At 51.3% G+C, this 18432-nt stretch overlaps 1 protein-coding gene across 3 annotated transcripts in view; it reads left to right on the top strand.

Annotated features, from left to right (window-relative positions):
- Window positions 1-422: 422 nt before the first annotated feature.
- Window positions 423-18432, top strand: part of ZBTB16 (zinc finger and BTB domain containing 16) — a 116232-nt gene continuing 98222 nt past the window's right edge. For 2 of the 3 annotated variants that reach the window (XM_083368391.1, XM_083368389.1), the window contains exons 1-2: window positions 423-594; window positions 2519-3847. In XM_083368391.1, coding sequence (XP_083224517.1) covers window positions 2601-3847 — 1247 coding nt within the window. In that variant the 5' untranslated portion in view covers window positions 423-594; window positions 2519-2600. Of the gene's footprint in view, window positions 595-2052; window positions 3848-18432 lie in introns of those variants that run through there. The other variant, XM_083368390.1, reaches the window with a different exon arrangement.

The raw sequence follows: 18432 nt of genomic DNA, 5'->3' as shown, positions 1-18432 counted from the left end.
CCCCCAAGCCGCCTGAAGCGGGGGCCCTTTGCCGCTCCGTCCCGCGCGGACGCAACCCCGTCCCCGTCCCCGGGCAGGGCAGGGCCGGGCGGGGGCAGGGGCCAGGCCGGCATCTTCCCCGCCAGCGGCGTCCCGGGAGGTGGCAGAGCACGTGCAGAGCGCCGCTCCGGCGCCGGGCGCGCATCTCCCCGAGGGGGCGGCGCGGGGCCGGCGGGCCGAGCGGCGTCGGCCTGCGCTCCCCGGGGCCGGGCGCTAGGGGTCAGGGCAAGCCCGGCCAGGCGGGCGGGGGCGGCGTCGCGGCCGGTGCCAGCAGTCAAGATGGAGCCCGGCCGGGGCTTCGCGGGGGAGGCGGAGGAGGGGCGGCTCCGACGCGCCTCGCCAGCCCGGCAACGTCAGGCAGCGGCTGGTGATTTGCTGGCCGCGCCGCCGAGCCCCGCTAGAGAGGCTGGAAGCGGGCGCTGCGAACTCGCCTGCCGCGCCGCCGGCGATGCTCTGCCCTCGCCCGACGCCGCCGCTGCCCTCGCCGACGCCGCCGCCGACGCCGCCGCGGGCTCTCCGCCCGCCCGCCCGCCTGGCCCGGGACGCCGCGCGCCGGTGAGTGGCGGGTCCGGAGCGGCGGCAACTTCCCCGTCTCGGCCGCCTCGCGCGCGCTTCTGCCGAGCGGGCTCCCAGAAGTCTCGGACGGGGCGCGCTCCTGACCCGGCGCCGGCGGGGCTCCCGGGCGGTCGGGGCGGCGGCCCCTGGGACGGGAGCGGGGCAGGCGAGGCGCGGGGAGCCGCTGCGGAGAAGCGGAGCGGCGTCGCCCCCTCGGGCCGCTCCGCATTAGGGGCGGCCGAGGAGCGTCCCGGGAGGGGAGCCGCCCCCTGCTCCGCCGGGGAAGGACGGGCTCCCGGGGCCGGCGCGTGGCGCCCGCGGAGGGGAAGGGCGGCTGCTTCCAGGTCGGGCGGCCGCGGAGCCGCCCGAGAGGCGCGCCGGCCGGGCGCGGACAGCCCGGGGCGAGCGGCTTTCTCCGGAGCCAGCCCGCGGGTCGTGGGAGCGCGGGTTTGCCTCCGACACGCGACCGGGGGGTCGTGGGAGCGCGGTCGGCGGGGCGTCCGCGAGGCCGGGCGGGCGGGGCCGGGGCTGCTGCGGGCGGCGAGTCGCTTTCGGCCGCTGCTCCCGCCCTTCCTCCGCCTGCAGGCCCGGCGACCGCCGGCCTCCCCCTTGGGCGGGCGGGCGGCGCTCCGGAGGGGCCGCGGCGGGCCGGGAAAGGCTCGGCGGAGGCCAACAGGTCCCGCGCGGCGCAGCTGCCTTAACCGCGGGGGGGAGGCAGCCGCGTTCCGGCTTCTCTGCCCCCTTTTCGCCTTCTTTAAGCGGGCTCCGGGACGCCCCGCTGCGAGTCTCCAGCTTGGGGCGGGGGTCCCCGAAAGGGCCCATCCCGAGCCCTCGAGTATTGGGGAGGGGGGGAATTGCTAGATTTTTCTCGGGCCCCTCCGCCCCGCCCCGCCCCTCCTCAGTCAGGTGTCCCGAATCTGTGGGGCTCCAGCTGCTGCTCGGCCGCTGCTGCGGAGGGAGCCCCCCCAGAAGGTAAGAACTGGGGCCTTTTCCTCGAAGTGGACGGTGCAGCTTTTAAGGGCAAGTTTCCTCCTTGGAAAGAATCCCCCCTCCCAGATTTTTTTTTGGGGGGGGTGTCTGTGGGGTCGAGGAGCCACTGCTTTTAAAGCTTGGGGGGGAACAGGGAGCAAAGAAGTTGCTCCCTGCAAAGAAGTTGCGCTGCCTCTTCTCCTGGGGAGGGGTCACGGGGGGCAGACTCTGCTTTCCCATTGGAGTCTGTGGGGAGAGAGGTCATTCTGGGATCCACTGGAAGTAGAAGCGCTTGGGAGAGTGTGTGGCTGCCCCAGTTGGGGGCTAGAATTGGGCCCCTGTTTCTTCCCTCTATTTTCCTCTTTTTTTCTCAATCCTAAGAACTTTTTTGGGGGGGGGAAACGACACAAAATTCCTGCCTCAAAAGACTCTCGATAGTGGTGTGTGCGCGCAGTGATGCCAGTTCAATTTGGGAGAGATAGATAACTATTACGGATGGGACACCACTAAGAAATCCTGAATGTCAGGCTAAGGGTTTTGATAAACAACTAACCGGGAAAGTGGAAAAACATCCCACAAGAAGGCAGGGACAAGCCGCTTCCTTGGTGTTGCCAGGGAAACCACACAGCTGTGTTTGGGCAAGCTGGATGATATCGAAGTTGGGCTGGTTGGAAAAAGACTGCTCAGGGTGGCAATCTGGGTTAGATGGTGGGTCCTTCCATTGAGCCCCCCGTGCCCTTCCTGTGCCCACCCAATGGGGTTCAGTTTCCTTTTGGTCTGAGAAGGACTTGGCCACGTGAAGAACCAAGGCTGATGTTCCTGCCCTCTCCCACCCCCACTAACAGCCCTTCCCTGCCCTCAGGTTCGGTTCTCTGGTGGGTTTGCGTCACTGTGATCCCACGTCGCTGAACCACGTTTCCCCTATGAAACCTCTCTCCCTCCTTTCCCCTTCCAGATTGTTGACCCCCCCAAGAGACGGCTCCGGACAGAAAGACTGTAGAAAGACTCCCTAATGCCTGCAGCCCGGGAGGAGCATTATGGATTTGACTAAGATGGGTACAATTCAACTCCAGAACTCCAGCCACGCTACTGGCCTTCTCCAGAAAGCCAACCAGATGCGCCTGGCCGGCACCCTGTGTGACGTGGTGATCCTGGTGGACAGCCAAGAATTCCATGCCCACCGGACCGTCTTGGCATGCACCAGCAAGATGTTTGAGATCCTTTTCCACCGCAACAGTCAGCATTACACCTTGGACTTTCTCTCGCCAAAGACCTTCCAGCAGATTCTGGAGTACGCCTACACTGCCACCTTGCAGGCCAGAGTTGAGGACCTCGATGACCTGCTCTATGCGGCCGAGATCCTGGAGATCGAGTACCTGGAGGAACAGTGCTTGAAGATCCTGGAGACCATCCAGGCGTCAGAAGACAACGAGGCTGAAGTCAGCATGGCCGACGGTGGGGCCGAAGAGGAGGAGGACCGCAAGTCCAGATACATTAAGAACATCCTGATCTCCAACCATTCCAGCGAGGAGAGCGGCTACTCCAGCCTGGCCGGCCAGACCCTGATGGGGACGATGGTGGAGCACAGCCCCTCGGTCTCCACTTCCTTTGGCCTGGCGGCCATGAGCCCCACCAAGACTGCTGTGGACAGCTTGATGAGCATCGGGCAGTCGCTCTTGCAGGGGGCTCTGCCCCACCAGGCCCTCCAGGACCTGCACTCTGCCAATGGCCGGTGCCCGGCCGTGTCTGAGCTGAAGACCGAAGCCATGCAGGTGGAGGAGGCCTCCAGCCACGAGAGCCCCAGGTCAGCCGATCTGGGCGCTTCCGGGGGGGACAAAGCGGAGGATAAGAGCAAGCAAGGGCCTGGAACCCCCACCCGCAGCAGCGTCATCACAAGCGCCCGGGAACTTCACTACCCCCGGGATGACAACGCGGAGCAGCCCACCGAGGGGGTCCCAGGCCCCCCGGTCGGGTCAGACCTCTTGGCCTCCCGCGGGGAGAAGCCGTTGGGCATCTATTCGGTGCTGCCCAATCACAAGAGCGAGTCCATGCTCGGCCTGCCCGTCTCCATGGCCCCCACCCTGCACGTGCAGCCGGCCCTGGCCGTCTCCATGGACTTCGGCTCCTACGGGGGGCTGCTCCCTCAGGGCTTCATCCAGAGAGAGCTCTTTAACAAACTCGGGGAACTGGCCGTGGGGATCAAAACCGAACACCGGACTGTCGGCGAGCAGTGCAGCGTTTGCGGGGTGGAGCTGCCGGACAACGAGACAGTAGAACAGCACAGGTAGCTCTTATTCTCCTCCCCCCTTCTGGTGTTTTGTGCTTGGGCTCAAAAAGGTCATTCGGGGGGGGGAGGCAAACTGATTGTGGTTCTGATGGACTTGATGATGTTTCTTTTTAAAAAATTCAGGGCAAAATTTAAAGCCGAGAAAAAGCTCTATAGTGACCTCATTGCAAGTTGGTCTTCAGAATAGAAATGGTGACCCAAGGAGGACCTTTTCTTCTTTGGCCAGGCTGGCAATGAAGCTGCTTTCTGTTAACCCCTTGGAGACACCAGCCCTGTTTCCAAGCGGTGGGATTGCCAGGGAGCAGCAGTAGAGGAGGACCAGCATCCTATTGCCCCTCCACGCAGGCTTCCTGAATCTATCTGCTCAGCCACGGAGGTCTGGAGTAAGCGTGTCCCTTGGTCTGGTCCAGTAGCAGGACTCCTCTTAAGCTTGTCTTTGGGAGCAAACTGGGGGAGGGCAGAAACTCTGGAAGCCACACAAGTGTGTGCTCCAAGAAAGAAAAGAGATTCTTCTGTGCTGCTTAGATGAAATTGGGAGGCTGCGGTCCAAGGAGAAACGTTTGGCCCTTTGCATGCTGTGAAATGCTTCCCCCCCCCCCCCGCATCCAAGGCCAGCAGTGGGTGATGGGAGTTGTGGTCAGTGGCACCTGGATGGCCATGCTTTTCTCAGTTTAATTTGCCCCCTTAAACTCAGCTTTATTCTTGTAGAAGCTGCTCCAGTTTATTAATGCAAAGCAGGATTTAACTGTTTGCTGGGCTGAGTTGCTTGCTAGTACTTATTTTCGCTTAGGCCAGCTTAGGCTCGGCCTTCTGAATGACAAATTTTGACCCCAACATGCATTTTTAGGTTTATGCAGAAATTTCTGTTTTGGGCACTGGATCAGTTTAAGGTGATTGCCAAAGTTTGTTTTTATTTATTGATCTGTTTTAAATATTGTTAGAATTTCTGCAAAGGTCCCATGTAAATCTTTGTAATATGTCTGCGGTAACTAAAAACCAAGCACAGTGCTAGAATGTGTAGATGTTGCTCCTCTGAAGTAGTTTAATGCTCTTCTTGGTGGTAGATTCCCTTTAAAAAAGTTTAAAATGTCCTTTTGGGTCGTCAACCTCCAGCAGTGGCTTTAAGTGGAGCAGCACATTAGAAACAAATTGATCTCTGAAGGGAGGTTAATATGTGAAAATCTGTCTTCACTCAGTTGTAGTTTTGAGCATTGCTTTCATTTGAACTCGGCTGCTTAAGAGGTCCCTATTGTTAAAAAATCATATCAAATGCACGGAAGGGGAGAATCCATTTTGACAGGCAGCTGTTCCTATAAAGGCAGCGCTTTCTTGAAAAATATTGTGGGTCTGTCCGTTTCTTGGGGGGCCTTAACTCACTTATTCTCATTTTCATGAATGCCGATTTGTGCTTCATTTCTGGGCTTCTCCATTTCCTGAGCAGGCAGTTGATCCTTTGGGGTGGTTCTTTTTGCTCAGCCCCAATTAGGACCCCCCCCTCCTCAGTCTGTCTGCGAGGGTCTGGAAGGTAGAAAAGGCTTGGCAGGGCTCCTTGTCTGCACCTGGCCTTACTTGTCATGCAGAAAAACAAAAATTGTGCCCAGCAGCCCCGTGCCTTCGTCTTGGGCAAACATTTGTAGCTGAGGTGCAGAGTGAAACATATTTCTTGTGCCTCTAACACTGTGTAAACATATTAGAAGGCAGCCTGCTAATAGGATTTGAGCCACAATGCAGAAGATGCTCAGAGATGTTTTAATGAGCCGACAAGTTTAATTACTGTAGTCCAAATGTACATAATGTACACTGGCAAGGCCGGTGAGGAGCAGGCTGCTTTGGGCTTGGTCACTTTTAGGAACAGGAACTCTACTCTAGGGTGGAACAGCAAATCCCCTCTTCTGAGCAGGGCCACACCGTACGGGCAGTTGGGCTGCCTCTGGCATCTGTCCCAGGCGCTTTGCTCATTGAGGTCAACCCTTTGGCCATTGGGCCACCCAGGAAGGATTGATTCCCCCTCCCACAAAAATGGCTTTGCCGGCATTCAGGGTTGGCTTTTCAGCTCCTCGACCCTGCTAACCTTGGTTCTATTGCCCGTCCTCTGTAGCCAGGGGCCAGTTCCTGTCCCTGAGCTGAAACCCACCGAGCAAGGGGCGATGTTCCCCTGGGAGTGCTGAGCCTCCTAAAGATTTGAGGATAATGGGAAGAGAGGAGCAAGTTGGAGGGGGCTTTCCTGGATACGCTGCGAGGGACAGAGGGATCTGAAACCCACCTCACAACCTGGTTTGTCTTCTCTGTGCCAATCCGTAATGTTGGGCGGGGGTCCCAATGTCTGTTCCTCACCTGGACTCTGGAAATGGCTGGGGTCTCTGTCTCCAAGAAAACAAAGAGGAAGAAGCCGGATCTCAAATATCATGGAAGTTAGGAAGAAACATTCTTCTGTAAACTCACGCCAGGCTTTTGAAGGCCAGGTCATGCCAGGATCCGATGGTCCAAGGGGATTTCTCTCCCCCCCCGCCGCCCCTTGCTACCCTTTTGTTCAAGGATCAGGCGCGTGCCTTCCTTCTGGGGTGCTCTGGCATCAAGCCTTGCCCAGCTGGGAAGTGTCACGGTTGGGGATTTTAAATACTGAGCCATTCTGGAATTGCCAGAGCTGGTCGATAACCTTGGTTGTTTCTTCTGTCCCTGCCGGCTTCACTCCGAGGTTTGAATTTCCTTAATCCCGTCAAATGGTTGCTTGGTTCCACGTGAACGGCTGAATTGATGAGTAAGGTGGCAGATTTTTCAGTCTTAAAAAGGTGCTTTTAAAAAAGGAAATAGAAGGGCTGGTTGGTTTTTCTTCTAAAAAAAGCTGCTTTTTTTAAAGCGTCATGTTCTTTTAGATGTAACTGAAGCAACACCTGTAGCGGGAGGAATTATTTATTTATGATGCTCTTAACACAGTCTGGCTAGTTCGGTTTTTTTCCAGGGGAGAGGAAAATGTAGGGCGAAAAAGGAAGATTCAGATAGCGTCATTCTTTTTAAATGATGTGATTTATTTATTTTATTATTTATTATTAAATGTATATGATTTCAAAATGAACAGCATAATCCAGGAGAAGTTAATTAGGGGTCTGTTTCAGAGGAAGACAATGAGAAGACTAATAATTCTCATGAACTGGAGTTAGCTGCAACTCCTGTGCGTGACTTTTGCTTAGGACAATGAAACCAGAGCTGGGCGCTTGTGAACGTCTTTAAATTAGGTGTGAACTTGAGTGATCTGGCACTCTCTTCCCAGTAGTGGAACTAACATTTCAGCAATCCATTACCACCGATTAAATGTTTCCTTCCACGATATGCCCCAGATTTAGTTAAACTTTGCTTGTCATTTAAATCAGGCCATTGAATCTGGAAAATTTCAGTTGAAGGTGCTGACAATTTTGGTCTCCCTGATATTTATTGCAACCTGAATTTTTATGAGACGTGACACATCGATACCAGTGCCTGTGGTTTCTTGATTTTCTGTTAACTCCCCCTTCCTTGGAGGTCATTTTGGTTAAACAATTTTTAAGGCACAGATCAGAAAACTAAAGAGGTTTCGTTAACAATCATGATTTCCAAAGGGCAGTGGGACGCTGGGAAAATGAGAGTAAATTTAGAGCTTTGACTATGGACAGATTTCATTCTTATTGGTCTGAAAAGGTTAACACATACTAAAGAATGTTTGATGTACAATATTTTATCACACTTACTGAGAAATTTGAAGAATCCCCCTTACCTTACCTATGTTATTGTTTTTCCATCATTTATTAATACAAAATGATAATTCTCATATCAAAAGCTAACTAATGTTCAGAACTGTGTAAACCTTAATTTAAAATGTGGGGTAATTTGAGGAATTTTAGCCAAATCTGCACTGGACTTTCTAATATTATATGCTGGCTTCATTCGTGACATTACTTTAGAATCACAAATGAATGTCAGCGTTAACTGAATTTCTGTTATTCTTTTGAAAGGTGCTTTTTTGCTAAATTCTGCCTGGCAGAAAATGGTGACAAAATATTTCTGGGCAAAATGTGTGTAACAGAAGATATTCAGACAGAAGAAATTCAGAGTTGATGACTGCGATTCCTCTGTTGTTTCTCATTCCGGCTTCCCAAAGGTCTTTGAAGGCTCCTGAATTTGGGTGAACCTCTTGACCAAAATTTCTTCTTATTTGAGACTTACAACTTTGCCACCACCTGTTTCTCTCTTCCAAATGGGGGTTCTGACTCACGGAACAGACAGTGAGCACCGAACCGTCAACTTCTGTAAATAGAAAGTTTCCAACAAGATTCAGAGAAGTTCAGATTTAATTTAATGTTTGCCTTGATTGCAGGTTTTAGTTGTCAGTTTGGGGAAGGGAATAGCACAGATGCTTTTAAACTCAGTGAAATAAATGAAAGCATCATTCGTTTTTTTTTCAAAAGGAATTATGCTTTTAATACCAGGTGATGCATGGAATTTGGGGGGGGGGCTCGTCCCCCGCCTGGGGCTTTGGTTCAGGCTCGTATGTGTGTGTGTGTGCTCAGTGTGTGATCAAAAAATCAAGTTGGTGGCCAAGATGGTAACGACTGGATCTCCAGCATGTTGGCCAGATGCTGTGATCACCTCCGGCTTTGGATCTTGGAGAAGACAATGGCTTCACGTGTGTTTTCCTCTCCTGTGTTGCACTAACCGCTCTGCGATGGATTGCCTTTGGCTTCTCCACACCTCTGGCTCCCCCCCCCCAAATGTTTGACAGTGATAACTTCCAGAATGTGTGGGGCTGGCTTGGTGCTCTCTCCTTTCTGGCTGATGGACCTTATTAGTGGCACCTGGCATTGCAGCCGGCTAATGGGATGCAGTGCGGTGGCTGCTCCTGCAGCCGCCCACCTGGCAAGGGGCTTTGTGGGCCAGCCTGGTCCGGCCATGGACGGGCTTCTTCTTTGCCTTGTGGCCGAGAGGACTCCAGAAACAAGGGCTGCCCTGGTGGGGAGCTGGCAGCCTGGAAGGAGCCCTCCCCAGAAGGAAGCTGGGGGAGCTGTTTCTCCTGGGGGGGGAGCCGTGTGCGTGGCCTTGAACTTTGGGAGTTAACTGTTTCCATCCATGGAATGCAGGCTGGTGGTGGGGAAGGGGGGCCTGGGGTCCCCTTGTCCTTCCAAGAGACCTTGAGCAGGGAGGAGATATTGAGTTACTTCGGCAGTTCCTCCCTTTGGTGGTGGTGACTCTGAAATAGTGCTTTGGAAGTCAGGGATGGATGGATGGATGCATGACTGACTGACTGACTGATTGATTGATATAGTGTGCCTTTTTCAGTAGCGACCCAAGGTGGCTTTACAACATGTAAACACTACAAGAATCAAAGATAATATGCAGCATAAACAACAGCTGAGGTGTCAGACCAGCTAGATAAGTAACAACCACATCGTGGACTTTCCCTAACACTGCAACTCCTTTGCCTGGGAAGGCATCCACGGCAGCAGTTCTGGGCCAGCTGAATCTCTGGGGCGGAGGGCGCAGACCGCCAGAGAGCAGGCGTTGCAACAGAAAAGCCCTGCTTCCTGGGTGCCACAAGATGGCAATTTTGACCAATAGGATCACCTTTCCTGCTGAGTCTAGCGGGGTGAGTAGATATAATCAGGGAGAGGTGGTCCCACAAATCAGAACAACAGAAAAGTTGGAGGGGACCTTGAAGGTCTTCTAGTCCAACCACCTGCTCAGGCAGGAAACCCTATTCCATTTCAACTGGTCCTGGATTGGCCACTGGATGCCGGAGCAACTTGGGGAACAGAAGTGTAGCCAGGCACACGAAGGCGCCTTCCGGACCTTCTCCGGCCCTCTGGAGAGGTTAAAACTCAACGCATTGCTTTGGGAAGCTCTGCTGGGCACGCTTCTCAATAGAGAGAACCCTGTTTTTTTAAAAATAATAATAATCTGGATTGTGGTGATGATGAATTACTCCAGGTCCAAAAGGGAAGCTTATACTTTCTGCAACTGCATCGTCAGACTCCTGCAAGCTTGGGGGGGGCCTTCCTTAAAAGTGTAACTGCCTCCCCCCTCCCAAACAAAGCCCCTGGTTCAATGGTGATTGACAACTTCGTGGCAACCTCACTGAAGGGACACAAAGCCGGACCTTTTGGCATGGCTGGAGAAGCAGTGGGGAAATGACCTCGGCTGCCGCTCGGGGCTCCTTTGAGCACAAGAGCAGAGGGGCCCCCAGGATTAACTGACCTCCAGACCTGGACAATTATTGGGGGAGACCGAAGGGCCTCCGCCAGAGAAAATCTCTTCCTTTCTTGGCTCAGTGCAAAAATGATGATGGCTGAGCAGCAGCTGCGGCTTCTGCCTGATGGATGGTTAATAAACCTGGTTAATAGCTTGTTGATCACTGCAGAGCTCTGGATGTCCACAAAGCTGGGTCTGAGTGTCTGGGAAAACCTCACCGGGCTTTTTGCAAAGGATTCCGATGTCACAAATTTGAATTTCCCGGCTGTATTCCATCCAACGACAAATCCTTTGCATCAAGAGGCAACACACTGATTCTAATTAATTAATTTCTGTCTTAAAAATGACAGGATTTCTGTCATTTAATTTCTGTCTTAAAATGACACACAGAGAGAGAGACAGATAGAGAGGGACTTTGTGGAACATCCACCCAGCCAATTCACACTGGCTTGACTATTTTTGAGGGAAGGAAGAAATATTTGAAGGATGAAATGAGCAGTGAGCCACAGCCTCGTTATTGGCCATTTAATTTCAACGGCTGTCAGTTCTCACCCTCTTTTGCAAAGTTGAATTAACCGCAACTAAAATGGATGATTCTCTCTCTCTCTTAAATCTGGGATGCAACTTTCTTTTGCAGCTGAATGCTGCAGCCTTGGGTTGCACCGCTAGGAGAAGAAACAAAGACCGCTAAAGCATCATGGAAAAGGAAGCCCCCTCCCCTCACTTACCCAAAGATGCCACAAATAATTGTGAGTGTCACAATGACACCAAACGCCACATCTGAGTAATTGCCTAGTCTTTTCAAACGTGGAGCAGATTCATAGTTTCCTTATCCCAGCGGCCCGCCCGAACGGTTCTGATTTGCTTCCCTCGCGAGGGGCTCCTCTTCATTCATAATTAGCAACTGTTTTACCCACCCTGATGGTTTTCAAGGAACGACTTCTAAAAATGAGTAATTACTGCATATGTCCCATCAGTCAAACTCGGGGGCCGCGCGCTGCCTGATGCCGAGGAGGTGAAAAAAAATATTTCTGTTGGCAGCTAATTCTAGCGGCAGGCCGATCAAGTTAACCGGCTGTAATTGTTTCCAGATAGGGCCGATATTTTTGTGTGTGGGGATGAAGGGTCTGGTAAGTGCTTACTTCCTGTGTAAATTAGCTCGTTCTATTCATACTGGCCAGACCTGGCTTGTGTCACGGGGGTCGCCCCCCCTTCTCCTGGCCTGACTTTCGGAGGAGAAAGCTCCTTTGCCCTTGCCTGGCTTTCAGAAGGTGCCCGGTTAAGGGGTCACAACCTCCCCGAAGCAGATGGCCCTCTGCTGGCCTTGCCTTGGGGGCATTCTGGGAAATTTAAAATGGCAGCCTGCGAGCCTTGGGAGTGGAGAAGAGGGCAGCTTTTCTGCTCTCCTTGCAGTGATGCTCCTGGGTACCGGACGGGGGAGGTCCAGACGGCTTGGGATGCTGGCTCTGGCGAGTGGGGGCAGGAGGGAATCTGGGCCCCCGAAGACCCCGGGGGCAGCAAGGGCTTGAAGTCTTCAGAAACAAGGAGAGGCGGCCAGGAGCTGCTGGCCTGCTGGGTGGCGCCTGCTCTGCCGTCAGGAGACGCTGCAAGGGCCGAGGGAGTTTGGGGTGGAAAGGAAGGCTTGACCCCCAACACCCCCAAATCTAGGCTGTCGGTTTCTGATGCTGTTGGGTCAAAAGGGGTGCTTCCTATGTCTGCGTTTACAGGCAGTCCTCGATTTATGACCACAATTGAGCCCAAAATTTTTGTTGCCAAGCACGACGGTGGTTAAGTGAACTTTGCCCCATTTGACTTTGCTTGTCAGAAGACCGCAAAAGGGGATCACGTGACCCCGGGACCCTGCGACCGTCATAAATATGAGTCAGTTGCCTAGTGTCTGAATTTTAATCGTGTGACAGTGGGGGAGGCTGCAACGGACGTAAGTGTGAGGAAAGGTCATAAGTCACTTTTTTCAGTGCCATTGTAACTTTGAATGGTCATTAAGTGAACCGTTGTAAGTTCAGGACTACCTGTATTTTCAGGATCCTCAAAAGCACCTTGCTTGCAAGGGTGGAGAGAGACTCTGCGCCCCCCCAGCCCCCTTTGGTGATGCTCAGAGCTGCTCCCCCTAGTGGACAAAGCCCCCACCATGACCCAGGATGGGTTATTCTTTTTGGGGGGGGAGCATTTGGGCTTGTGTGAGAGGGAAAAAAGGCAACACAGCTCCCTCCCCAGATAAAGCTGCCCCTTTCGTTTAGGGGCAGAGAGGCACAAGCGGAACGGAGATGCTTAAGCCCCCCAGTTGGGATTTAACCTATAGGGTTAAAAGCGCTTTATTTTTCCAAGGATGTTTTATAGCATCTTGGGCATAAAAAGGAGAGGGGGAGGGAGGGAGGGAGGGTCCGTAGCCAGTGGTGTAGAGAAGATGGTACCCTTCCTGGACAGCGTTGGTACAAGCGACTTGGCATTTAATCCAGCTCTGTCTCGCTTCTGTTAGCATTGTGGTCTGTTGAACTTTGCTTAAACTTCTGGTTTTTTTTTTCTAATATACAAAAGCAATTAAGTTGGAGATGATTTCAGATGGAAGGGAAGATCTAGGCATGGCTGGTGGAATGGGCCACCAGCAATAAAACGAATGCTTACCACATACTTGTGTAAAGTGTGTGTGCATGCGTATTTGTGTCTTGTATGTAAAAAGGGTAACGATTTCCCTGAGGAGTTATGTCTGACTCTTGGACGTGGTGGGTGCTCACTTCTTGTATGTACTCATACATAATTCTCAAGAACACTTCGCTGCATATTTTTCTTTTAAAAAAAACGTTGCATCAGACTGGCATCGGTATATTTGGAATTGGATAACTCTGTGCCGAAATTCAAAGCAAGTTAATGCTTTCTGGAATTTGCATGAAATCAATTTCTGAGTCATTTGTAGTTTATTATGCTAAACCAAAGATGGTAGATATACTGATGTGCATATCTCTATCTCTATTTTGCTGTGCCTGGGTTCACCGTATTAAATCATGCTAAAAAAAGTAAATTAGTTTTGCATACAGATGATACTGTAACTCAACAGGAGTCCTGAAACTCTGCATATTTCTTTCTGTAAATGCAGTACGTGGCTGGGGAATTCTGGGAGTGGAAGTCTAGACATTTTAAAATTACCAAAGTTGGAAGACACTGGTGTGGGGCATACATGCAGTCCTTTCTTGTGGGTCATGTTGGTGTACTAGCATATTTGGCGGCTGAGCTTTCTGAAATAAAGTGTGTGTTAGTGTAAGTGTGCACTTGTGTTTGTACAACTCGGACTGGGTTAGATAAGTGGAATCCGCTCATTCCTCCCACCCCCCAGCCCCACAATCGACTCCCGTGATCTGTCCTGCAAGACTCCAATCCCCAAGCTGTTCAAATTGTGAGCTGTGGTTTTTCTGTCCAGTGTTTGCAGAACTTAGCCAACTATTTCAAGAACTCTGGGGTATCTGCTCGAAAAGTTTATTGTCCCAGGAAGCAAACAAGAAACAATGCAAAGTCCGTTCTTTTGTTGTTTGCTGCTTTCATCACGAAGGAGGCACAGACAATTTTGTACCAGGGTGTAAGGGGGGAGAGAAGAATTTTATGAGGAACGTGGAAGATGGCCAGAAAAACTGAGGAAGGACCTCTATGGTTGTGCAGATCCACATTTCTCCACCAACGGAAGCAAAGCTTCTCAAGAATTCCACCAAGCTGTAAACCAGCCTGTGGGATGGAGACCAGATCCATGGATCTCCATCTTTAACAGGACTTGGGTGTCCTACATTTATCCAATCATGACTTGGGAGCAGAGGTGTCAGACTTCTGACGGGCTGCAAATACTGGTAGTTGTGACCTCAAAGGTCTGGAGGACACCTAGCTCCGAAAGGCTGCTCCATGCTTTCAACCCCCTCTACTCATGGATGTTTTGATAATCTGGAATATTCTGTATGGAACACATGGAGATTCCCATTTAATATTATCCTGGCTAGATTGTAGTTTACATTTCTGTGAGGTCTACGGAGGTGCTTTTCCTCTCAAGCAACTTGAACTTGGCTTTTTCATTAAAAGAGATGCTAAATATAACTGAAAACGTGCAACTGAAACAAGACTATACCACAGAAAAACTGTCAGTCCCAGTTCTTCACCTTCTAGAAACTTACCAGCCACCCCAGTGGAGTGTTCCATGGGAGTACCGGTGTTGCTGGCATGGTGATGGTTGGACACTGGTTTTTCTGCTTCTTGATCATTTCTGAGCTCACTGATTTTGCTTAGCGGTTTATTTTCTTTGTATTGCTATTTAAAAATAAAAACTGTGATGTCCTCCAGGACTTACAGAGCTGAAAGAGACTTTTAAATGTTGGTCCAGTTGCTCAGTTACCATGAACAGCCCAAGGACACAAAGGTTGCCTTCACTAGGACAACTCATTCTTCCTTTTGTAAAGACCCTACAAGATTGTATAGAAGACTCTGCTGTTTCTGCTTTGCCTGTTTTAATGCCAGCCAAGCTGGATATTTTTAATGATCAGCTCATTTATGCAGATGTGTGGATGAATTTTGTATCTTTAGCCTATGCTGATGTTCCCAAGATGATGTCTAGGAAAGTTGTCATTTGAAGTAGTGGAAATATTCAGAAATACAAAACCTCTCTTAAGTGCAAAGTGGGCAACTTTAATTGCTGGCCACGGTTGGTGGCCAGTCACTAACTTTGGGTCCTTTTTCCACCGAAGAGAAATGAGGAATGTGGTGGTTACAGATCTTTGTCTGTGGCTCAAGTCAGAGTTGCGGGTTTTACCTAATAAAATTACAGCTCATCATCTGGTTCATTCTTAGTCTGAGCAGCTGTATTTCCATCCTTCCCATTCTGACACTGATTTATAGTAAATAATAGAAGAATGTAAAGGCAGTGATATGATTCACCTTTCTTGTAACTATTTTGAAGGGCAACCGAAAAGCGCCTTTAAAAAAAAGACAGTTTCTGCTGAGTTGAAGAGATGACAGGTGTCAGGGGAGCAAGCCTTGGGGAAACAGAAGTCATTTCAACAGGCGCGGACTTTTCTCTTCCTTCTGTGGAAGAGCAGACGAACTGCAGAGTCGCAAAAAATGGACGCGTCGTGTATAGGAGAGCCCACTTCCTGGTTGCCCTTTGCTTTTTTGGCAAAAAAACGCTCAATGAAGGAGTTTTAGGAGATGCTTCTCTATGTCAATTTGCACTCTACGGCTGAGACTCACATGTACTTTTTACTTGGAGACCTCAGAATACAATTGCACTCACCCACCCACCCATGTACACACACACACACACACACACACACACACACAGAGAGAGAGAGAGAGAGAGAGAGAGAGAGAGAGAGAGTGTGAATGTATACATATTTAGTAATCTAAAACCTCTAGGAATTGTTCTATTTAAAAAAAATAAAAATAAACAAAAACAGTACAGCCAAAAAATAGGTTTATTCCTATTCTTTAGCCACCCCACCCCACCCCCATATCACGTGGATTAAAAAAAGCTAGTGGGATGTTTAAGCTGTATCAGAGGGTTTCTCTGGCAGACCATATCTGGAATAAGACTGGCTAAATACATTCCAAGACTAAAGATTGCGTGGACCAAGTTCTGACACTGGGTGCCGCTTGTAGGAAGGGCAGAAGACCCACTTTTCCTAGAGGGGCGAAGAGGAGGAGATAGGAGTGGGCCTTCTGGTGCTTCTAAAATCAGAGGTTTGTGTTGTTGTGGGAACCAAGCCCGTAAAGCACCATCATTTTTGCCAAGGGAAGCGCATGAACGGCCTTCCTCCTTGGAACGGCCCGGGAGGTAGACTGGCTGTGGCTTGAAGGCTGGGGGGGCTGCCAGGGCCCCTCCGAATGGGGCTGAAGGAAGAGGCACCGCTTGGTCTCCCGTGATCAACGATTGAACTCTGCAAACCACACTGGCCGCATCCCCCTCGCCACAGACAAAGGCTTCGCTGCTTCACACACCAAAAGAGGGAAGCGCTAACTGAACGGATGAGCCTATCTTGATTTTTATTTTTTAAAAATGGAAAGTGTTCCGATCTGGGCTACGTTAACTGCTGTGTGCATATTTGGCCTTCATCTGGAGGTGCCAAAACTTCATCTGTCGATGGCTGAAGAGTCCTGTGGTTGCACCACACTCTTTGCGAGGCGCACAAGCTGCCATTGCGTAGGAGAGAGGAGGAAGAAAGGGGGGTGTCGGAGGCTGGGTCGTTGCTCGGGTTATTTCAGAGGCGCTAACCCACTTCCCAACCTCTGTTGATGTGTGGGCCAGTTCTCCCTCCACCCGGTCCTTACACCTTGGCGACAAAACAGCAACACGTGCGCCAAGTGGAAGGCATTTAATGCATAGCTTCAGAGCGGTGTTTCTCGTCCTTGGCAACTTGAAGATGTGCAGATGTCAATAATTCCCCAGCATGCTGATTGGGGAATTCTGGGAGTTGTCCACACATCTTCAAATTGCCAAGGATGAGAAACACTGAAAGAGGAAGAAAGAGATGGACAGAGAGAGCAAGCTAGGAGAATTGGAGGGGGGAAAGTGTACAGGCACCCAATTGCTGATTAGAATCATAGATTCCTAGGGCTAGAAGGATCCTGGGAGGTCTTCCAGTCCAACGCCCTGCTCAAGGCAGGAGACCTTATTCAATCCCGGACAAGTAGCTTTTCTGAGGGAAAAAGTTATGGAACACTTATTAAGTTTCCAGGCATCTAGGACACCCACCCCCAAATGGCAGTCACGGATTGCCCAGTTCAGTAAAAATGCCATGTTAAAGAACAGCTCCAAATTTTGCAAGATCACAAGGGGTGAGATGGTGCAAATTGGGCAGAGGCGTGAGATTTGGGTCAGATTTTGCCATGGCGCCAGATGCCTAGAAAGATTTAATGACTGCTGTTTTAAAATCACAAGACCCCCAGTGGAGCTTAATCATTGACGGAGCCCTGCACATGTGCACAATCCTCCAGGGTGTGGAGAGGTTTGCGTTACATGCATTAAAAGGGGTTGTGTAAACTTGGTTTGTGCTTCATGGAAAAGCTGGTTAGGGAAGGGACTGAAATGACTAGGAGAAGGCGGTGTGTGGGAAACCCCTTGGCTTTTTATCCACCCTGGGAATAATAAGTGAAGGGACAGCCAGAAATTGGCAGAAAATCAAATGCTCCCCCAATAAAGATGGAGTTGCAATCAGCCTGGTGATCACTTCCGGCGGGTTCGGCCAGGAGGCTTTGGGGGACCTTGAATGTCTGCGCTGGTCCTGCTCCTGCCTCGCTGATCTTCTCCGGTGCTGCAACTGGCCTCACCCAGGAAGGGCTGCTGGCATCTTGCTTGGAGAGACCCCCAACTCCCCCTGGCCCTCCTCCCCAGCCCCCCCCCCAACACCACAGCATTTCACAGCAGCTCCTCCTGTCTGGCAGGAAGGGGGTGAAGCCCTTTGGGGCTGGCAGTGAGGCTGGTAAGCAGAGATTTCCCCGTAGTGAAGGGGGCTGATCTATTAGCGGCTCCGGCTGTATCTTTCCCGGTGGCTCCAGGGAGGGTTTGCAAAGGGGTCTCCTGATTTAAAGAATTCGAAGCCCTTGCCGGCATTGATTTTGAGCTTATCTGGCCCTTTAGCCAGAGGCGGCTCTTCTACCAGATGTAACTTAAAGCAGGGCAGAAAGGTATATCATCCCCTTGCTCGCATTAATTAGGGCTGGCCGATGCATTATTTAGAGGGGGAAAAGCCACAGCAGCCTCCCCTGGCGATCACGGGGAGACGGGCAGGGACAGGGCTGGCGCAGGCACAGCAGCCTCCCCAGTGCAGGAAATGCATCCGGGGTTCAAGAGAGGGAGGCTTCGAGAGAAACCTGGGGGCATTTTTTTCTTTTCTTTTTTTTAAAAAAAGCATCCAGCACTATCAAGAACAAAAAGGGTTTAGTTTGCTTTTCATGAGTCCTCTTTCTTGGCCCTCTCAGGGGTGTGTGTGTCCCAATCCCCCCAAACCCCTTCATGGGAGGAAGAGACGGGTATTGATTCCTGCTCCCGGGAGGAGTCAAGAGGAAACTGATTCATTCCTGGAGGAGAAGCTCTTCCCTTTCCGATGACAGAACGTCTGGATGGGCGATTTTCCCTTGGACGGGATCCTTCAGCCATCCCGCCCTCTTCTCTGTGGGCTCTCTGGGGAAGACTATCATCAAGGCCGAGTCCACACGTGCACAGAGAAGGAAATATATGTGGGGTGCTTGGTGCTTTCTGAGCTTGAAAGTTTTCTTGCGGACATTTCATGACCCAACTAGGGAACATCATCAGCCCCAGGAGGGAGTGGGGTTCGCTCTCTCGTTTAGATAGTGGCTTGCCCTGTCTCAATTGGTGGTTT

The sequence above is a fragment of the Vipera ursinii genome (assembly GCF_947247035.1).
Source record: "Vipera ursinii genome assembly, chromosome: 8".
In the NCBI taxonomy this organism is placed as follows: Eukaryota; Metazoa; Chordata; class Lepidosauria; order Squamata; family Viperidae; genus Vipera; species Vipera ursinii.
Note: the sequence above shows the minus strand (reverse complement) of the source record. Positions and strands in the feature narration are given on the sequence as shown.